This window comes from Purpureocillium takamizusanense, chromosome 14 (assembly GCF_022605165.1).
Source record: "Purpureocillium takamizusanense chromosome 14, complete sequence".
Classification (NCBI taxonomy): domain Eukaryota; kingdom Fungi; phylum Ascomycota; class Sordariomycetes; order Hypocreales; family Ophiocordycipitaceae; genus Purpureocillium; species Purpureocillium takamizusanense.
In genome coordinates this window covers 242,983-260,111 of record NC_063081.1, presented here as the reverse complement: position 1 = coordinate 260,111, position 17,129 = coordinate 242,983, and the positions used below count along the sequence as shown (strand labels likewise).

Here is a 17,129-nt window from a genome sequence, read left to right as displayed (position 1 = left end):
CTCCGCAGCCAACACAGGCAAAGTTTGAGCCGCAATGGCGACATCGGCCCTGTGGCGCGCCACCCGCGCCAACCCTTGATTGATGGCGACGGAGGGGGCTTTCTAGAATGTTGCAGGACCCTTGCAGACGTCAAATTCGGCTCCTTGCCTATTGGATGTCGGCAGTTGGGGATCGTCTCAATCATTCGATCTTCAACCTGTCCGTCGGCTCCGGGAAGCTCTCGCACTTGCAAGGCAACAGGGCTCTCGGGACGCAAAAAGCCCGATCATTGTCGGCCGAGCCCGCGCAGCCACGCGGGGCAACCCGCGCGCTTGCTTCGATCCTGCCCGTTGAACGAGACGAGGCGCTGACGGAAACATCAGATCGCAAGCGTACCATGTAGTTCAGCGATAAGGTATTGACGGCGAGAGACTACGTGTGCAGATCAACCCGCCGCTACCGTAAAACGACACCATGTGGAGTCACAGTCCAATTGAGTCGTCTATCTCTGGTCTCCGACGCTTCAGCCAGAGCTTAGCCATGTCATACGTCCCAAGATACAACGAGCTTCCTAAGGCAGTCCAGGCAGAGCGGAAGAGCCCTCCTCGAAAGAAGCCTTTGAGCCCTCGCTCGTGGTATATCTGCCTCGTCACACTCCACGCCCCCTTCCTGGACCGTTCTATGCTGTCGTCCGGGCCCATGAGCATCATGCGGGTCTTGACGACATCGCTGGGCGTCGTCACAAACGCTGCGAACGCGCCGGCAGAACCAGCACTGGCGCCGGCCACCATGCCAGTCTCCCACACGCCTCTGCTCTGGTCGACGCGGTCCTTGAGCCTGGACTGCCATAGACGCGAACGAATATGTTCAAAGACTGGGAATTGCAGGGCGGTGAAGGGCAGATTGCGCGCGACGAGCGCCGTGTAACCCGAGAACAAGCGCCCCGGGGCGCCTGGACCGGCGAGTTGGCGAAAGGCTCGCAGTGACGTCGATCTGTTGGCGTTGCGACTGGCAGGGTCTTGTCGCAGCATCTGAGCATTTTGCTTAATCACCTCGGCTGGGGCGAGGACGAGGCACGATGCCATCTCGGCAACTGCCGAGGCGGACGAGTGGACGAAGGCGGAGTGGACGTGCACCGTCCTTCCAATGACTTCCTTGGCATGCTCGTACGTCGAGAAGAACAAGCCGGCTGTGCACAAAAAGCCTTGTCAGCCTACCGTCTTGCGTGGTAAGACAGCCTGTGCGTCCGCGGTTCCATGCGACCCGCCTCACTCAGGGTCAGCCGAGCGGTCGACCCGTTGCATCTAACTCACCTGCTGGGAGAGTGGCAAGCACCACGCTGCCAATGCCCTGGTACAGGCCACGGATCGCTAGGGCTTTATTGCTGGAGCCCGGGGCGTACGTCTTGATGTAGTCCTGGCTCTGGTAACGCGTCTTCAGGGTGTCGAGCGGATAGACGAGGACGTCGACGGTGAAGGCCGCGACGGCGCCAGCCTGGTGCGACGGGCTCAGTCCGACTGCTCGCATTCATGGAACGTGACATGGGACACGTAGAGCGCACCTACCGCATATATCTCCATGGTTGAGACACAAATTGGCCCTGCATGATGTGCGCGGGGTGCACGTCTGGCAGGCTCAGCGAAGCCAGATGGGACTTGCAAGCTGGTTAGGCGTGGGCTTTTCTATGTGGATGACATCATCCGAGCGCGACCTCACAGCGCTTGTTCAATGACGCCGCGCGACTTGTGCCACCGCCGCAGACTTGGGCACCCGCTGCCGTCGTCGCATCGCTCGCGTGTCAGCGGAGACTGGACTTGGAAACGTTGACTTGCATCGGTTACATTGTGTTTCGTAGCATCCAGAGTGAGTCAGATTGCGGCAGCTCGCGCCTGTGAAAGAGAAAAAGGTCCGGAAAAATGCCCGACATGCATGCGTCTGGTGCTATGGTACACTCGCGTTACTCATGTCTGAATAATATAGAGAGCAATTTACAGAACTTTTCCCCAAATAGATAGCTAGAACCCTTTCCTAGAATGCGGCTTTACATTCCCTTTCACACTTAATTACCCCGTCACTACACTTTTTCAAACAGATCCCACACTCTCGACATTTCTTTGGGTCGGGTGAAGTGTCACAAGCCTGAGGATCCTTCACAGACCAAGAGGAATCACCACAGCTGCGTGCAGTGAAGTCTCTCTCACACTCGCCGTTGCAATAGGTAGCCCCGGCCCAGCAGGCCAAGATACACTTTGTGCAGTGCTCACCACACTTCGCCTGCTTCTGGCGCACGTCGAGCGGGTCGCTACCCGGTACAGCCGATGCGGCCAGGACGAAAAGAGCCAAAGCAATGACGAGATTGGCCATTGATTTGGTAATTTTCCTGTGCGAAGGTTAGCTCCGAGGCTCCAGTACTTGATATGATTTATAGCATCTCACGTCTTGATCGTTGATACTATATTCGAGCGTTGGAAAGGTGTGTAGAATACATGTAGCGGATTGTCTGGATTGATTGTGACCTCTTAACAACAGTCCGGCGCGATAAATGAGAGACGGAAGAGGATTACTGAGATGTTGCGAGGCGACAAGAAGGAATACTAGATGGTGTCTGTGTTTCTAGATTCGTTACGAAGAGATACGTCGACGAGGGAGAACCGTCCTCCTTTTATCCAGGTTTACAGGGATTCAATGACATAACTGGTCCAGTCTAGGATAAACGGCCCAGAAAGCCTATTCCTAAAAGCTTTAGAGCGCAAGGAATGCCTGAACATACTCGCATTATGTTAGTAAAGAATTTATAAGCCGTTCTCAACCTACTATCGGAAGTACTGAGCCACGTGGCGCCTGATGGGCAAGTGGGAGCTGATCCTACGCTCTGAGCTACGTGGGCTACCTATTGAAGAAGGTATGCACTGTATCGCTCGAGGTTTCAGTATGATATAATGGGAAAAAGTATATTCAGGTAGCATACGGCATGGATACGGTGCCGGAGTTTATCTCCCGTCTCGCCGTGCGCGCTTTACTCGCGAACTACTAGCCCGATATTCGGATATCGAAACTTTAGTTTACGAGGTCAAAAACACGCCTCATGACTAAGAGTGTGTGCGTGCTCAGATCGAGTATGAAGGCTAACCTTGGTAATCAGGCCTCAGTCCTCTGTCAGTCATAATGACCCCCCCCCCCTCTCCTTCGCTCTATTCCTCCCAATCTGCCCAAAACCAGACGTCTGTCCAGGGCGGTGACTCGGCATAACGTCATTAATACGCGCCTCGTAGCTATGTATCATGTCACTATAAGATCCACGGATCTGAATCTGTAGAAGTATCGAGCCCGATAGATCGTTTTAACTTGGAGGCAGAAAGCAATGACCTCTGAGGTTAGGTTCATGAGATAAAGTTTAGTTGCATTCACAAGCACCGCAATTTTTTATTTTTTTTTGTAAAGCTGTTGAGCTTGAACCCTCCTAGGGATGCGATGGGCTGTGATGAGCCTACGGAGGACAGCGGTATGTCATTGTAAAGGACGGTGTAGCGCCTCGATATATCGTCGCGTCTGAACCTCATGCCTTAGGTTATATACGCGCATGGTACAACGCGGCTTGATAGGGTTGCAACGAGCTTTATCGCCGAGAGCCTTGATGCTAGCCTCGAAAGTCGGCCGTCTTCTTAGCTTTCCAGCTGGCGCCCACTCTTTGCCCGGCACAGCTCCGCTGCCGGTGAAGCCAATGACTACCTATACAAGAGACATCGTCAGCGTTCATGCCCATTCCATTATCCCCATTGAGCCCCTCGTTGGGGAAGCCACAGTTTGCCAAGGGCGAGAGACGCGCTTCGCCAGTAGAGGTCCCACCATTGGGTGTCGCCTGGCCCAGATACCGTGAAAACGTGGGACCTCGGCAGCTTATTACATGATCCGAAGATCATCAAATGGTGAGAGACTTGATGCGTACCACCACCTGGCTGTTGCAAACAACAGCCATGATGACGCTCAGAGGCTCCATCCAGTCCCGTGTGATGGATAACCTCGCTGGCTAGGTATGTGAGACGCTTGGGGCGGTACAGCATGTTTGACACACACACAAAACCACCAACCCCAACATTGTTACTACGTAGCTAACTTACATGCGTACTCCAAGCAGATTGACACGGTGATGACTGTAATGCTAGGTAGTAACGTAGTTGGTAGCCAAAAGCTGGGGCGGGACGGTGTGGCATGATGGATGGGGTTTGCGCATGCTGCTGCGAACGAACCGTGGCGACTTTTTCCCCCCGAAGTTTGTTGCCGACGACGACGCGCGCGCGGTCGCTTTCATCGGTCCATGAGAAAGCAAGCAGATTTCTATTCCAGACATGCCATATTGTCCATGCATACTTGACAACGTACATGGACATGACACGAGAAAGAAGGGTATCTCTCCAACAAACCTGACAAATCCAACAGTCATCATCCTCCGTCAGTCAACCACCACCACCACCACCACCATCAGTTCTCTGCCCACATGAGTACCACCCACCTACCCAACCATCCACGCGCACTGCCCCGTCGTTGCAGCAGCAATACCTAGTACCTTTCGTACGCTGTTTAAGGTAAGGTGTAGTAATAAACCCCCCCCCCCAGGTTACCTGCTTATACCCACAGTATAGGTGTCAATCACGCCGCCTCACCAGCACCGCCAGCCAGCTGCGATGGCACCTCGACCGTCGCGCCCTCGACGCGGCGCACGACGCACGCGGTGCCGTACGCGGCCGTCTGCGCGAAGCCGCCCATGTCGCCGGCGTCGAAGCGCAGGCAGATGATGGCGTTGCCGCCGCGGCGCTTGCACTCGTCGACGACGCGGCCGATGGAGTCGTTGCGGCACGCGTAGAGCATCGACGTGAACCACCGCAGCTCCCCGCCCGCGAAGCTCTTCATCACCATGCCCAGGCTGGCCGCGATGTTGCGCGACCGCACGCTGATGCCGTAGACTGGAACCCACATCATGTGTGTGTTAGTTTGTATGTGTGTACAGTATACGAAGTATATGTGTGTGTGCCCGTGCGCGCGCGCATCTGGGGGTGCAGGGGCCGGGCCATTGGGGGGGGGAGGGGAGGGGGGCGTGTAAGGCTACAGAGACAAGGAAGACGTTACACGTACCGGTGCCCAGGACCTTTTCGACGCGGTATCCCGGAAGGTCCATCATGGCTAAGCAGGCAAATGCTCCGTCAGCAAAGTACCGTACAACCTTTTGATGCTACTAAGCTACAATACCACCTGACCTGAATCAAGGGGGAGGGAAAAGCTGGGGCGGGCTTTTGGCTCACTGGTTGTAATGACCCCCTCCGTCTCCGTGAAGCAGTGCAGGTCGGACAGCTGGGGCGGGATATGCGCGACCTCTTCGGGGGTCTTTTCCTTGGCGCCGAAACCCATTGTGCGGGAGGAGTTTGTTGGTTTTGGTGACGAGCTGTGGTGGTGGTGGTGATGGTGCCCGGGACTTGGGCAGTTGCGCTCGCTCTGTTGGTCGAACTCGTCGTCGTCGTCTTGTTCGTTCGATCGCCACCGATCTGAGAGAGGGAGAAGTGGTTTGGGACAAGAATGAGGTTGATTCTCTTTCTTTTCAATTGATCTACTACGACCCCTCTCTCTTTCTTTACACTCGACCCTACAGGCCACCCACCCATACTTATATATCCTTCGACCAGCAGCCACGCGAGATCGGCACCTCTGCTCGGCGCCGCACCGCGCCCAGCCCAGCCCCAAATACCGGCATCACGAAAGCCGAGCCCCTTTAGCGGATAGCAGGTAGCAGCAATTGTGGCTGGACTCGCGCGCCAGGCAACGGGCAAAGTTGTAATGGCCAGTAGTAGATGAACCCACGGCCGCCCAGCTACGGTGGGTTCTCTGCCCAATTGGCGGGCGGAGCGGCGAGTGTCTTTGGGTGGCATGATGGGGCGAGGGTGCGAGCCAGTGAGCTGGCGGCGCGTATTTCGTATCCGAGCGAAAGACGACGAAATCGCGGGACCCGTCCTTCGAAGGTACCTTGCGGCGGGAGGAGCCTCGAAGAGGAGACGGGAGGAGGGGCAACGCAACGGCCGCGGGACGCTGGCTGGGGAGCGGGAAGGGCAAAAAAAGATGTGGGACGGGAGGCTGCTGGAGCGTTTTTGGGGCGGGGGGGTGGAGGGGCTTTGGGGGGGATGGCTTAGCGCTGTTGTGGGTTCAGGGGAAGCTGGCTGGGGCTGGCGATGGTAGCGGCAACAAGAGGGTGGCGACCTACAAAGAAGCTCCTCGCGAGCGTTGGAGAGGATCGAGGGAACGACGAGAGAGTGAGGCAGGGCAAGAGGAGCACGAGGGGCAGAGTGGCTTGACCGACTGATGACTGATGAAGACTGACCACCCACTCAATGATGACCAAGAAGAAGAGCCGACGGCAGTGTGCGTGCGTGCGCTACACTGCACTGCCCCATTGAATTGGCTTTCTTCGGCTGGCTGGCTGGCTGGCTGGCCCGGTATTCGAGGCTCCGTCCCAAGATCTCCAACGGGGCTGCTGCTGCTGCTGCTGCTGCTGTGCCGCGTGGGCACCGACCGACGATTGTTGTGGCTCCCCTTGCCTGCATGCTTGCCTTTTTAGGTTCCTCCAACTTGGTTCATTGACGACGACGTCTGGCGACCGACTGACTGACAAACGACCGTCCGACATGCCATGCTGTGTCGCCGCCCATGCGCGTCGTTGTCGGTGTCGATCATGCAACGCCCCCCCCCCCCCGCCTTCCCCTCCCCCGCGCCGGAGGCATCATCGCCAGCACCTGTGTTCCACGGGGGAGGGAGCCCGCCAGCCAGCCAGGATGACAACCAGCCAAGGATACCTAGGAGGGGAGGAGGGGATGGCAGGAGGGGAGAGCGGGTAGCTGTCACGTCAGTCGGCAATGCGACGCACCAACCCCGAAACCCCCGACACCCCCGAGCCGCAGAGCCTCAAGATCCGTTCATCTGGGGAAGAGGGAAACCCGGCAAGGGGGCGGGACCCGGAGTGGCGAAACCAAGAAAAAGGTCAGGGTCGAACGGCCATGCGGTACGGTCGCCCCCCCGAAGGAGGCTCCTCATCCTTCTCCTCCCTCCCTCCCTCCCCCGTCTCTGTGGCCGTTGCCGTCCCGGGAGAGGCGGACGGACAGACAGGACGGGGTGGCGGCTGGCGAGAGGCGGGAGCGAGGAGGTGCTGTCTGCGGCTCTTTCCGTCGCGCTTATCCCATCCCATCCCATCCCGTCCCATCCCATCCCATCCCCCCGTGCAAGGACAGGGAGGAGGAAACAAACAAGACAAGGAGTGAGTCTTCCTCAACGGACAGCGCGGTCCGATTCGGAAGGAAGGAGGGCAAACGGCCTCGTTCAAGTACTCGCTTCGTCTGTTGGCCAACGACAGGCGATGCGGACCGCGCTCGTGGCGGCAAAAAGAGGGCGTGGCTTGCAAGAGAGAGAAAAAAGAGGGCGATCAATCCCCTCGGGGCGTCGTGGCCGAGACGGGGCCGTCCATCATTCGCTCTTTCCTTTCGTCGTGGTAGCGGGCCAGCGGCAGCAGCAGCAGCAGCAGCAGGAAAGAGCACACACCCGCGAGGCGTCGACGAGGCAATCGTGCTAATTACCTTTGCTTTTTCCTCTCTCTCCCCCCCCCCCCATCCCCCAGCGATAATCAGGCGCCGCCGGCCACGTCGGAGCTACCGGGGTTCTTTTTTGTCGCTGGCAAGCTGTCGCTGTCGTCGTCGTCATCGTCAGCGCCTTGGGGTCCCCGATCAAAAAAAAATTGATAAAAAAGTGCGGTCGGTGGACAGCGCATCGATTCGCTAACGATGGCTTCCCGCGACGCCAGCCCCGTCCGCCCTGACAATGCATCGATGGTTCATGTGATTTGCATCTTGGTTTCATTAATGCTTTTTTGCTTCCTCTCCGTTTCTGCTTGGCTGTCTTTAGTGTGCCCTCCTCCCGGCTCGATTGCATCCTGCGAGTCTCAAAAGAAGGGAACCGCTCCGACCCCAACCAACCTCTTGCACAATGGCAGCGCCGCCATGCCGCTCTTGGAGGCCCGAAGACTCGCAGACGCCAGTACGCGCGCACACCACCTATTCATCCATCCCCCCCTCCTCCCCTAAGCCACCCCCAACCCTCTCGCCAGCGTGTCCCAAGAGAGGGGAGGCGGGAGATTGAGGGTAAACCCTTTTCAGCTGGGGCTGCGGCCCGATCCAGGGACCAACTGATCCAACCGCACGTGTGCTGCGAGCTCTCTCTCGTCCCGCCGCCGGTAGTGCCACTCGTCTCGCGGCAGCGTCTCACTTGGAACGACAATGTCCCCACGCTCCAGGGTGGCGCCCCTTCTCCCTCGCCCCGGATATCGTCACCGTTGTCGTCGTCGTCATCGCCTCTGATGCGTTTTGTTTGTTTGCGCTTTGTTTCAATTCTTCGGTCTGAAGGGTGGAGCCTCCATCCCCCTTCCAATCGTTGCAGAACGAGGGTCAAGTCGAGCACCCGCGTCGGCTTAATCCACTTCACGCTCACCGAAATCGAAGCGAGAGGTTTAACTCGCTGCCAACCCAGCCAGCTAGCCAGCCAGCCAGCCAGCCAGCCAGCATGGCAAGAGGATGAGGAAGCAAGCCGCTTCTTCCTTTGAATCCGGCAGCGATGAAGGGGACGCAAAGCGTGTTAGCGCTGGTCTGGCTGGCCTGCTATGCGATCCACGTCCTGCCAAGTACTTCCTTCTCCTACCCGTCATGGCACTTGTCACACGGATAGCGCGCCGCCTACCGGGGGGTTGATGGGGCGAGTGTGACATACCTTATTCCCCGTCACCCGCAAACCCGAGGGTTATTAGGTACAGTAGGTGCCTGGCCGACTACCTGTCTATCCTCTGGCCAAACAATGCCATCCCATCCATCCGGCCGGCGTCGGTCATCATGGAGATAAGGTGAGCATGAGCGCCGTTTCCTTGGCGGCGACGCCAAAGGTGAATTGCAACCAGAGCAGCCACCTTTTTCAAGCAAGTGACTGTGCGCGCGTGTGGCCGGCGGATGTCGTGAGCCAATGGGTCCTATACCGAGAATTGGCCTCGTCAAAGTGGGTGAACCTGAAGGCAGGTGTGCATCGCCTCCGCCGCCGGCTGGTGTCCCAGTGCTCGACGACACCGCACCGCCACCCCATCTCCGCGCGACACCGACTCTTGTTTCTCGTACGCGACGCTCTGGCAGTCACGGAGAGAAACAAAGTCCGGCTCGGTCGTGGGACACTCATCAAATCCTTTGGCTGTGGGCAGGCAGGCTGAGAGGTAAACGGGGCTCAGACTCGCGCTCGTAGTAGTTGTTCGGGCCGAGCCTTGACAACGTCCACGATGCCCATCTCCCAGCACTGCCCAAAGACTAACAGACATCCGTCTGGTCAAGTGCAGCACTGGGCAGCATCGCCCGAAGAGAAGAGAATCAAGGGACCGGATGAAGTCTTAGCTCAAAAAAGGTGGCAGGACCTCCAGAGTAGATCTAGGATTTCCGCTAACGAGAATCTGCCTCCTGCCAACATGGTCAGCTGATGAGCGCCCATCAATCTTCGGGCTGGAAGCTCTTGGGCCTCAAGAGCCAACGCCTGACGTCAATCGTACCGAAGCGACCGAAGCGGCTCTCCGCCAGCTCGTTGGCGCACTCCCCCCCTGTCGGCGGTCATGGCCACCAGATCCCCTCCCACTGTCACCCCTCCCTCCGTTTTGGCAGCTCTCTCCGTCTCCCGGGGCCCCAAGAGACAGGGACAGGCCCCGTCTACCACCTGGGCAGTCAAATTGTAGCGCATGACGCAGGTTTGTGTGTGGCCGTGGTTCTGCTGCCGTTGCCGCCGCCGCTGTTGCTGCTGTTGCTGCCACTGCGCTGTGGCCGCCGCCGCCGCCGTTGTCCAACCACCAAGGCACGGAGAACGATTCTCGCTGGCGCGCGAGATCGACACTCCTGCGCTATCCACTGGGTGTAGAGGGCCACATCCCGCCGCGATACCGATTCACCAACTGACCCAATCCCGACCCCTGGCGTCCTTGACATGGCGAGCAACTTCGGTCGACAACGAGCCACTCTCCACTTGTTGCACATGCGGGCGTCAAGTACCCAGTACGTCGTTATGGCTGGCTCAACACGTTCAACTGTCCGTAGCTCGACCGACGCAACGCGTCTGCCGGGGCGGGCGGGCGCCGTCCAGAGCGAAGAGCACAACGGCGGTCGACAGGCGGTGGTCTGGAGGCGAGGCCTGCTGCGTCGTCGACAATGGCTTTGCCCCTGCCCTACCCTTCCCTACCCATCGTTAGGCGCCATGTATATGGTGCCCCTCGTCTCGCCAGTTCCCATCCGCCTCCTCTTCTCTCTCGCCTAGTGGGGTCACTCCCGTTGCTCTCCAGACTCGGACGTCAACTTACCTGTGTGATTGCATGCAACCAGACGTGTGTCGTGAAGCTTCACCATACCCGCCGCTGTCACGCCCGTCGCCTGCACTGCCTGCTAGCCTCCTTGTCTCTTTCCCTCCTTTCCTCCTTCCTTCTTCTCTCCTTCCTCCTCTCCTTCTTTTCTTCCTTCCTTTCTTCCTTCCACTTACCCAACGCGTCCCGCCACCCAAAAACGATTCATACCGCCTTCCCGGGCTTGTATGCTCCTTGCTCCTTCCAGGGTGTCTGTCTGTCTCGTCGCCTTCCCACCCCAATCCCCAAAAATCTCTACACTTGCCAACGGTGGGCCGCCTGGGCAGCCGTTCATAAGCTCCCCCGGCCGCCCACACGGTTCGTCCCTCTACCTTGCAACCACACACCACCCGGCGGCCGCAGCACCTGCGACCAAATTTAAAGGTCGTTGGCCGCCCCCGCAGAGGCGCTCCGTTTCGTCGCTGCAAATATATTATTACTGCAGTCTTGCCGTCTGCTTGGCCGTCGAATCTGCGACTTGACCGCACTCTACGAAGTACGAGCTTTTGGGCACTATTTACTACCTTGGCTTGGCTTCTCCCATCTACGTTGCGTCACCCGAGGATACAGTACCTTACCTAGGCCACGTCGACGAGAGGCACGCGGCTTCGACACCAACGCTCCAGCGGCCAACGTCGTTGCCCCAGTCGTCGCTCCCCGTCTCCGCCTGGCTCCGTGCGGACTTAGACGAGCAAATCCCGACCGACACGGCGAAAGGGCACGACAACGCGCCAGCCATTCTATTACCTCCCACATCTCCAAGACCATTCGACACCGCCACAGCTGCTCGCTTGTCACGGCGTCTGGCGGCCATACCATCGTTGGGACAAGACCCCGCTCGTTCAAGTGCTCTTGCCAATCCATCCTCGCCCGCCTGCTGCTTGTGCCCATTTGTCACCGCTCCGCCCGCCATACCAGACCAGCTGCCCCAGCGTCGGCAAGCAACTTACACTCACCACGGGCTTGTCCTGCCACCTCCCCCGATCATCGTTTTTCTCCGAGACGCCCCATACGAACGAAATACTTCGCCACCATTATGGCTGAGGACGAGCTCGGCCGTGGGCACGGGATGCTGCCGGGGTTCATGACCACCGACATGGCGAACGGCCACCATCTCAACAGTTCTTCCACCTACCCGTTCACGTAAGTATGACGCTGGCTTTCCAGCTCTCCTTGTTCGATCAATAGAGGCTCATGCGTTCGTTCAGGATGAATGAGGAACTCGACGAATCTCAGGGAAATGCCGCCGCGTCCAGTCGACCTGGCGAGATCCAGGGCTACCTTCAAGAATTCGACAGTAGCTGGAGCCAACGTCCGCTGGAGCTGTTCTCTCGGTGGGACAACAGGACCGCGCATTTCGCACCCTCCCTCCTCGATCCACAGGACCAAGCCGTCGACTATGTCCCCCAACACGCGTATGAACCTGGTTCCCAGTCCATGGACACAACAGGGCAGCCCACGGGGGCATTCAATATGGCGTCCCTCTTTGCCAATGACCAGTTATCCCAATATGATTATACTGACACCAACCTTGCGAACAATCCTCAAGGCGGCACACATGATCCTGGCATATCCTTCCACAGCAGCCACCGGGGTTTTGACCCACCAATGATGGTTGTTGACCCTGCTGGGGTACCGTCTCAAGTGGTATATCCGACTGCCCAGGGGATGCCCGGCGGGCCATCACCTAACCCAACAAACCCACACATTCACCAGCATGGCCAATACACGCAAGGCCAATCCCAAGAAGGTCAATATCAGCCAAGCCAGCAGAACCACGACCAAGAGAGCCAATACCAACAAGGTCAACACCAGCAGGACCAATGCCAGCAAGCGCAGTACCAGCAATACCAAGAGGACCAGGGCCAGGGCCAGCCAGTCCAACCCCAGCCAGCTTCTCTGGAGTGGCAACATGGTGCCTCTAGGGCTCCTCCAGTCTCCGCACAGCCCGTGGGCATCCCTGGTCAACATTGGACCCGGGCAAGCATTCCCCATCGGCCGAGAATACTGTCACAAGCCAGCCTCTCTTCCAACCTCATGACCGACCCTCAAGTCGGCACATCCCCGAGCACATACAATTCATACAACCATCTCGTAGCACCAGCTTTGCTGCCCACAGAGCGATCCGTATCAAGCACGACGCAGTTCACAGTAGGCACGGAGACAGATCAATCCGTCAATGCGACTGGTCCTTTTCGGATACATGTCAATGACCCAACCGGGTCCGGCTCATCTACATGGCCCGGGCAGCCGGGCCCGTCTGTCAACACACCGGTCCGGGCGGCGCCCCATGGTACTCCACAAGCCCCCGTCGCCACAGACGAACCAGAGCCAGCAGGCCCATCGACGGGCAAGAAGAGAAAGGGTATTCGCAAGGGACCCTTGTCGAGACAGAAGAAGGATGACGCCAAGAAACGCAAGACCAACCTCAGCATATGTGCCCGATGCAAATGGAAGAACCGTGGCGTAAGAAATGCACCTAATCCTAGCAAGCGGATGGCACTTTATCCTAACTCGTGGTTCTTGCTACAGTGTGACTTGGGCGAGGACGGCAAAACACGATGCACCACGTGCAGTACGGGTCGCTCCAACACGTGTGTCTGTACAAGACACCACTTCATGCCCCTGCTAGAAGGGGGTGGCGCTACTCAGTTCACTGGTACGTACATTTTCCTCGCCATCCACCGACCCTGTCTGTAGAGACCACCCAACTAACACCAATCTCCAAGAACACCATGGCGTTCATGCCTTGGTCCCCTACCGATCTTTGGAGGGCTGCACAACTTCGCAGATCACGACCGATCTTGGCGAATGTGTCAATAGAGGCTGGTCGCATATGAGCCTGTACCGCACCAGGATGCAGGCACAGTCTGAATGTACTTTCGACCTGAGGGCATGTCTCGAGCTGATCGATGAGGCCAGCGCCGCCTGCCATCTCTTCCCCACGTTGCGGGACTTCATGGCCCAAAGCGGGTTTCGAGCAACGAGCAGAGCTCGCCTGGCAGCCTGCATCCCCACACTTGATGATGACCCCTTCGACTGGGGCTCTTTGATCGACGACGAGGAGGATTCGTCTGGCGGTTCCTTCCAGTTCCAGCTTCTGGGGGATGGCCGACGAATTGACGCGGACACACGGCTCAACGGGCTCGGCGCTGTTCTCTTCCACATGTTCGGGCGGCTGATTGAGCATCAGATATATTTCGCCTTGTCAGAGAATCTGAAACAGGGTCGAAAGACTGATGCGACTATCACGGGCCTGAGATGCCTGCACCGAAGACTTTACACAATGCGTCTTGCCATTCGCAAGTGCTCCCGGAGTGCTCCCGGAGACAGAAACGCTTTCCACAGAAAGCACCTTCGGGATCTCTGCTTGAGCCTAGCGAACATATATTTTAACAAACGGGAGTGGGCGCGCAAGTGGACCGACTGGACGCAGCCTGTCCCTCCACCGCTGTTTCAAGGAAATCTTACAGAGAGATCATTCGACGAGTGGCTGACATCATGATTTTTTTGGCCAATCTCTTAACTACACGACGGACATGTTTCTTGGATACCCTGCCGCCACACTAATTTGATCGGGCACATTTACACTTACTTGGATGGCACGCACAGCGTTGTTTTTTTCTGAACATCTACCCTTATTTCGGACGGACTTTTGGCTTTCGGTTGGAATGTTAGCCTCGTTTCATTATGGCATGGCTGCGTCGCTTCGATATCCATTTTGCCTTGATCAGAAAGCGCTTCACAGCAGAAACACCCCCTCCCCCTACCCTTATGTAGGTGGGAAAGAATTACGGCCAGTTTTACGGACCAGTAGGCTTACGGCTCACGGCTCATGAGATGGGATGATTGGGATGCGTTTATGGTTCGTTTCTTGTACAGGATACTAGGGGATGCTCTCGCGAGACTACAAAAGGCAGAGCGCCAGGTGCGCTCACACCAAGTTTTGGTCACCTGGTACCTTATCAGGCATACTTGGCTGAAGGGAGGGGGTGTGGCAGGGCATGCTCCTGGCGAGACACAGGATACATCGATCATTGTGCGGAGTCGGGACGTTGACCAGGACAGGCCCGCGGATGGGTCCGGTATGAGAGCAGTCGGTAGGTAGGCTGTTGCGTCAACAGTCAACATGCGCAACGGGAAATGAGACAATGCGTTGAGTGCCAGCAGACACACTGTTAGAAGGGGGATGCACAATTGAGGTTCAGTTTCTGACGATGCTATCCATCCATACTCCCATTGAAATCATGTTCATTCTGGGATCATCAAGACCTCGAGCTCTTTTTATTTTTGGGAGAGGTGCCGCGCGTCCGACGCAGTAACAAGCAAACATATCCCGGTATCCCTGTGCCGCGCGTGATTGCGTACAGTCAATCCGCACCATGCCTTGAAGATAAACTCCACTCCGCTCTGGTGAAACAAACGACCAAAACAAAAGGCAACTCGCCCTGAACCATGCCGAGTTTCGTTTCCCACTACGCAACTGTATCGTGACAAGTCCTCCCTCGCTGCTGACCTGACGACGCATCACCATCGTCATCGTCGTCAAACGTTTTTTTCTCCGACTTAGGCCGCGGCCGTCTCCTTCTCCAGCGTCCGCGCGGTGCCGGCGAGGTCGGAGATGGAGGCCTTGGGGTTCTTGCCGTGATAGTCGGCGATGGCAGCCTTGATGGCGTCCTCGGCGAGCATAGAGCAGTGGACTGTGTGTGTGGGGGGGCGCGCGCGGCCGGGTTGTGTCAGCGTGGGACAGGTAGGTAGGTAGGTAGGTAGGGATATCATAATCTTGGAGGAGAAGGGGGTAGGGGGCAGGGGAGATTCGACTCACGCTTGACGGGAGGGAGGCAGAGTTCCTTGGAGATGTCGACGTTGCGGATCTTGGCGGCGTCATCCACTATGAAGATGAGAATATCAACGTCAGCATTTGTGTGAGGAGAGGGCGTGCTGGGGGCGGGCGGGTAGGCAGGCAAGACGAACACCGCATGCCCTTGACGAGCGTGGTCAGGTAGCTGGAGCTGGCGATGGCAGAGCCGCAGCCAAACGTCTTGAACTTGGCGTCGGTGATGGTGCCCGTCTTCTCGTCGACCTTGATCTGGAGCTTCATGACGTCGCCGCAGGCGGGGGCGCCGACGAGGCCCGTCCCGACGGACGGGTCCTTCTTGTCCATGGACCCGGGATTCCGCGGCCGGCTGTAGTGGTCGATGAGTGCTGGCCGGGGCGCATGTCAGCCTAAGGTTGCTCCTTCTCATGATCGTTGTTCACACAAAGGTCGCCGCCACCGCCAGAAAGGGGCATGCATGCGATGTGATGGGTAGGGAAAACATATCTTTGTCGTGGTAGGAGCGGGTTGCGGCCGGTACGCGGGAGGTGACGGCGGCTCTGCGGCCGACGGTGGTGGCGACGGCGGCGGGCGACGGCAGGGCCCGAATCGCGCGGAAGGACGCGCGCAGGGGAAGCATGATGACGGCGGGGTGGGCGGGCGAACGGTCGTTGCTGTCGTCGCTGATGCTTTTCTGCTTGTTGTTCTGGTTTTTGGGTTACGGGGTTTCTTTCGAGGAGGCGGTGGTTGATTGGGAATGCGAGGTGGCGATGGAGAGAGAGAGGGAAGAGGCGAGTAGAGGAAAAAGAGGTGCGTGAAAGAGAGAGAGACCCGGTTTTGGCGGGCCTGGGTCGCCCCCGTTTTACCAGATTGATAAGGCAGTGGGAGGGGAGAGAGCCAAAAAGCACCGGCAGCTGGGCTAGCCTAGCGCCGTGCCGCGCCCACTCGCCGGGCACAACCACCAACCATCCATTGTAGAAATCGCCGACAAAGTCCGCGAAACCGGCGCGTGCACGTGACTCTACAGCGCGCGCAGTCCGTCGCCGCGCCCCGGGGGGGGCCCCGCTGTAAAAGCCGGGGGGAGTGAAGTCATGCATTTTGAGGGGGCGAGACCAACGTGCGGGGCCTCGCTTGACACTGTTGCAAGGCCCGGTGCAGATGGGGGCGACGTCACGGTGCGAACGGGTGCGAGAGGGCGTCGGCCAGTGAGGTAACAGATTATCTCATCTCCGGGGGCGCTACAAGGAGCATCGCCAATTGGGCGCAGGCGCGCTGAGCTCCAAGCACCACCCACCCGGCGATGCGTGTGTGTGTGTGTGTGCGTGTGCGTGTCGTATGTACGACAATAGGCCGAATCGGTCATTTCCATTCGTCCACTGTCCGACCCTCCGCGGACGGACGAGAGCTGTCATCGCGGTGTTTTTCCTGAGGCGGAGCAGAACCATCTGAGGAGAACAAGGATGCGGAAACTTTTTTTTGTACTCCGTACTTGGTCTCAGATGCCGTCTCGGGCAGCGGCAGCAGCAGTAGAAACCTCGGCTAGTGCTGGCATCTCTCGGCAGCGCTGCCATGGAGTCCCCCGGCAGCGAGCCAGCCCCCGTGTGCCCTGGAGAGTCCGAACTAGATGAGCTTCAGGACATGGGACTCGGCTCGTCGTCGTTGGGCAGGGACAAGGGTAAGGAGGGGACCGGACCTCGGGGATCCTCTCCCCTTCCTCGCTGGTGGTAGAATGGCCCACGCCGACGTTCCTCGCTGGGGCATCCCCTACTCGGCAGTGCACAGCGATGGGAGAGACGCCGCCGACTTCGGCGCATCCTCCACAGCACCCTAATAGTTAACTGCGTAGTTACCTGATAGCACGGCCCCAGCCCAGCACCAAAAGTATCCTTTTC

General features: G+C 58.1%; 4 protein-coding genes across 5 annotated transcripts; 1 reads left to right on the top strand and 3 right to left on the bottom strand.

Annotated features, from left to right (window-relative positions):
- Positions 1–462: 462 nt before the first annotated feature.
- JDV02_010773 (uncharacterized protein) lies at positions 463–1,560 on the bottom strand (the record flags this gene model as incomplete). The annotated part of the gene is made up of 3 exons (XM_047992535.1): positions 463–1,169; positions 1,294–1,474; positions 1,546–1,560. The coding sequence occupies 3 exons, from the start codon at positions 1,558–1,560 to the stop codon at positions 463–465; spliced, it is 903 nt and encodes a 300-aa protein (XP_047848549.1).
- A 2,684-nt stretch (positions 1,561–4,244) lies between these two features.
- On the bottom strand, positions 4,245–5,597 carry JDV02_010772 (uncharacterized protein). 2 transcript variants are annotated; one of them, XM_047992534.1, is made up of 3 exons: positions 5,278–5,597; positions 5,111–5,158; positions 4,245–4,941 (listed from the first exon to the last, which is right to left on the bottom strand). In XM_047992534.1, exons 1-3 carry the CDS (start codon positions 5,381–5,383, stop codon positions 4,628–4,630), a joined length of 468 nt encoding a protein of 155 aa, XP_047848548.1. In that variant the 5' UTR covers positions 5,384–5,597; the 3' UTR covers positions 4,245–4,627. The 2 variants fall into 2 exon arrangements, with proteins under 2 accessions (XP_047848548.1, XP_047848547.1); XM_047992533.1 differs by having other exon boundaries at positions 4,599–4,941; positions 5,111–5,597.
- Positions 5,598–10,534: 4,937 nt separating this feature from the next.
- On the top strand, positions 10,535–14,624 carry JDV02_010771 (uncharacterized protein). The gene is made up of 3 exons (XM_047992532.1): positions 10,535–11,564; positions 11,630–13,080; positions 13,151–14,624. Exons 1-3 carry the CDS (start codon positions 11,458–11,460, stop codon positions 13,924–13,926), a joined length of 2,334 nt encoding a protein of 777 aa, XP_047848546.1. The 5' UTR covers positions 10,535–11,457; the 3' UTR covers positions 13,927–14,624.
- ISU1 (iron-binding protein) lies at positions 14,584–16,055 on the bottom strand. Its single transcript, XM_047992531.1, has 4 exons — positions 15,745–16,055; positions 15,396–15,623; positions 15,247–15,312; positions 14,584–15,121 (listed from the first exon to the last, which is right to left on the bottom strand). Exons 1-4 carry the CDS (start codon positions 15,875–15,877, stop codon positions 14,988–14,990), a joined length of 561 nt encoding a protein of 186 aa, XP_047848545.1. The 5' UTR covers positions 15,878–16,055; the 3' UTR covers positions 14,584–14,987.
- Positions 16,056–17,129: the final 1,074 nt, after the last annotated feature.

Excerpts from the sequence above, each read along its gene's own strand:
- JDV02_010772 (XM_047992534.1), bottom strand. The coding sequence starts at position 5,383 with ATGGGTTTCGGCGCCAAGGAAAAGACCCCCGAAGAGGTCGCGCATATC. Across the intron at positions 5,159-5,277 it reads GGAGGGGGTCATTACAACCA|CCATGATGGACCTTCCGGGA; the intron begins GTGAGCCAAAAG and ends TTGCCTGCTTAG. Across the intron at positions 4,942-5,110 it reads CGAAAAGGTCCTGGGCACCG|TCTACGGCATCAGCGTGCGG; the intron begins GTACGTGTAACG and ends TGTGGGTTCCAG.
- JDV02_010771 (XM_047992532.1), top strand. The coding sequence starts at position 11,458 with ATGGCTGAGGACGAGCTCGGCCGTGGGCACGGGATGCTGCCGGGGTTC. Across the intron at positions 11,565-11,629 it reads TCTTCCACCTACCCGTTCAC|GATGAATGAGGAACTCGACG; the intron begins GTAAGTATGACG and ends GCGTTCGTTCAG. Across the intron at positions 13,081-13,150 it reads TGGCGCTACTCAGTTCACTG|AACACCATGGCGTTCATGCC; the intron begins GTACGTACATTT and ends CCAATCTCCAAG.
- ISU1 (XM_047992531.1), bottom strand. The coding sequence starts at position 15,877 with ATGCTTCCCCTGCGCGCGTCCTTCCGCGCGATTCGGGCCCTGCCGTCG. Across the intron at positions 15,624-15,744 it reads CCGCTCCTACCACGACAAAG|TCATCGACCACTACAGCCGG; the intron begins ATATGTTTTCCC and ends CCCGGCCAGCAC. Across the intron at positions 15,313-15,395 it reads GCTCGTCAAGGGCATGCGGT|TGGATGACGCCGCCAAGATC; the intron begins GTTCGTCTTGCC and ends TCATCTTCATAG.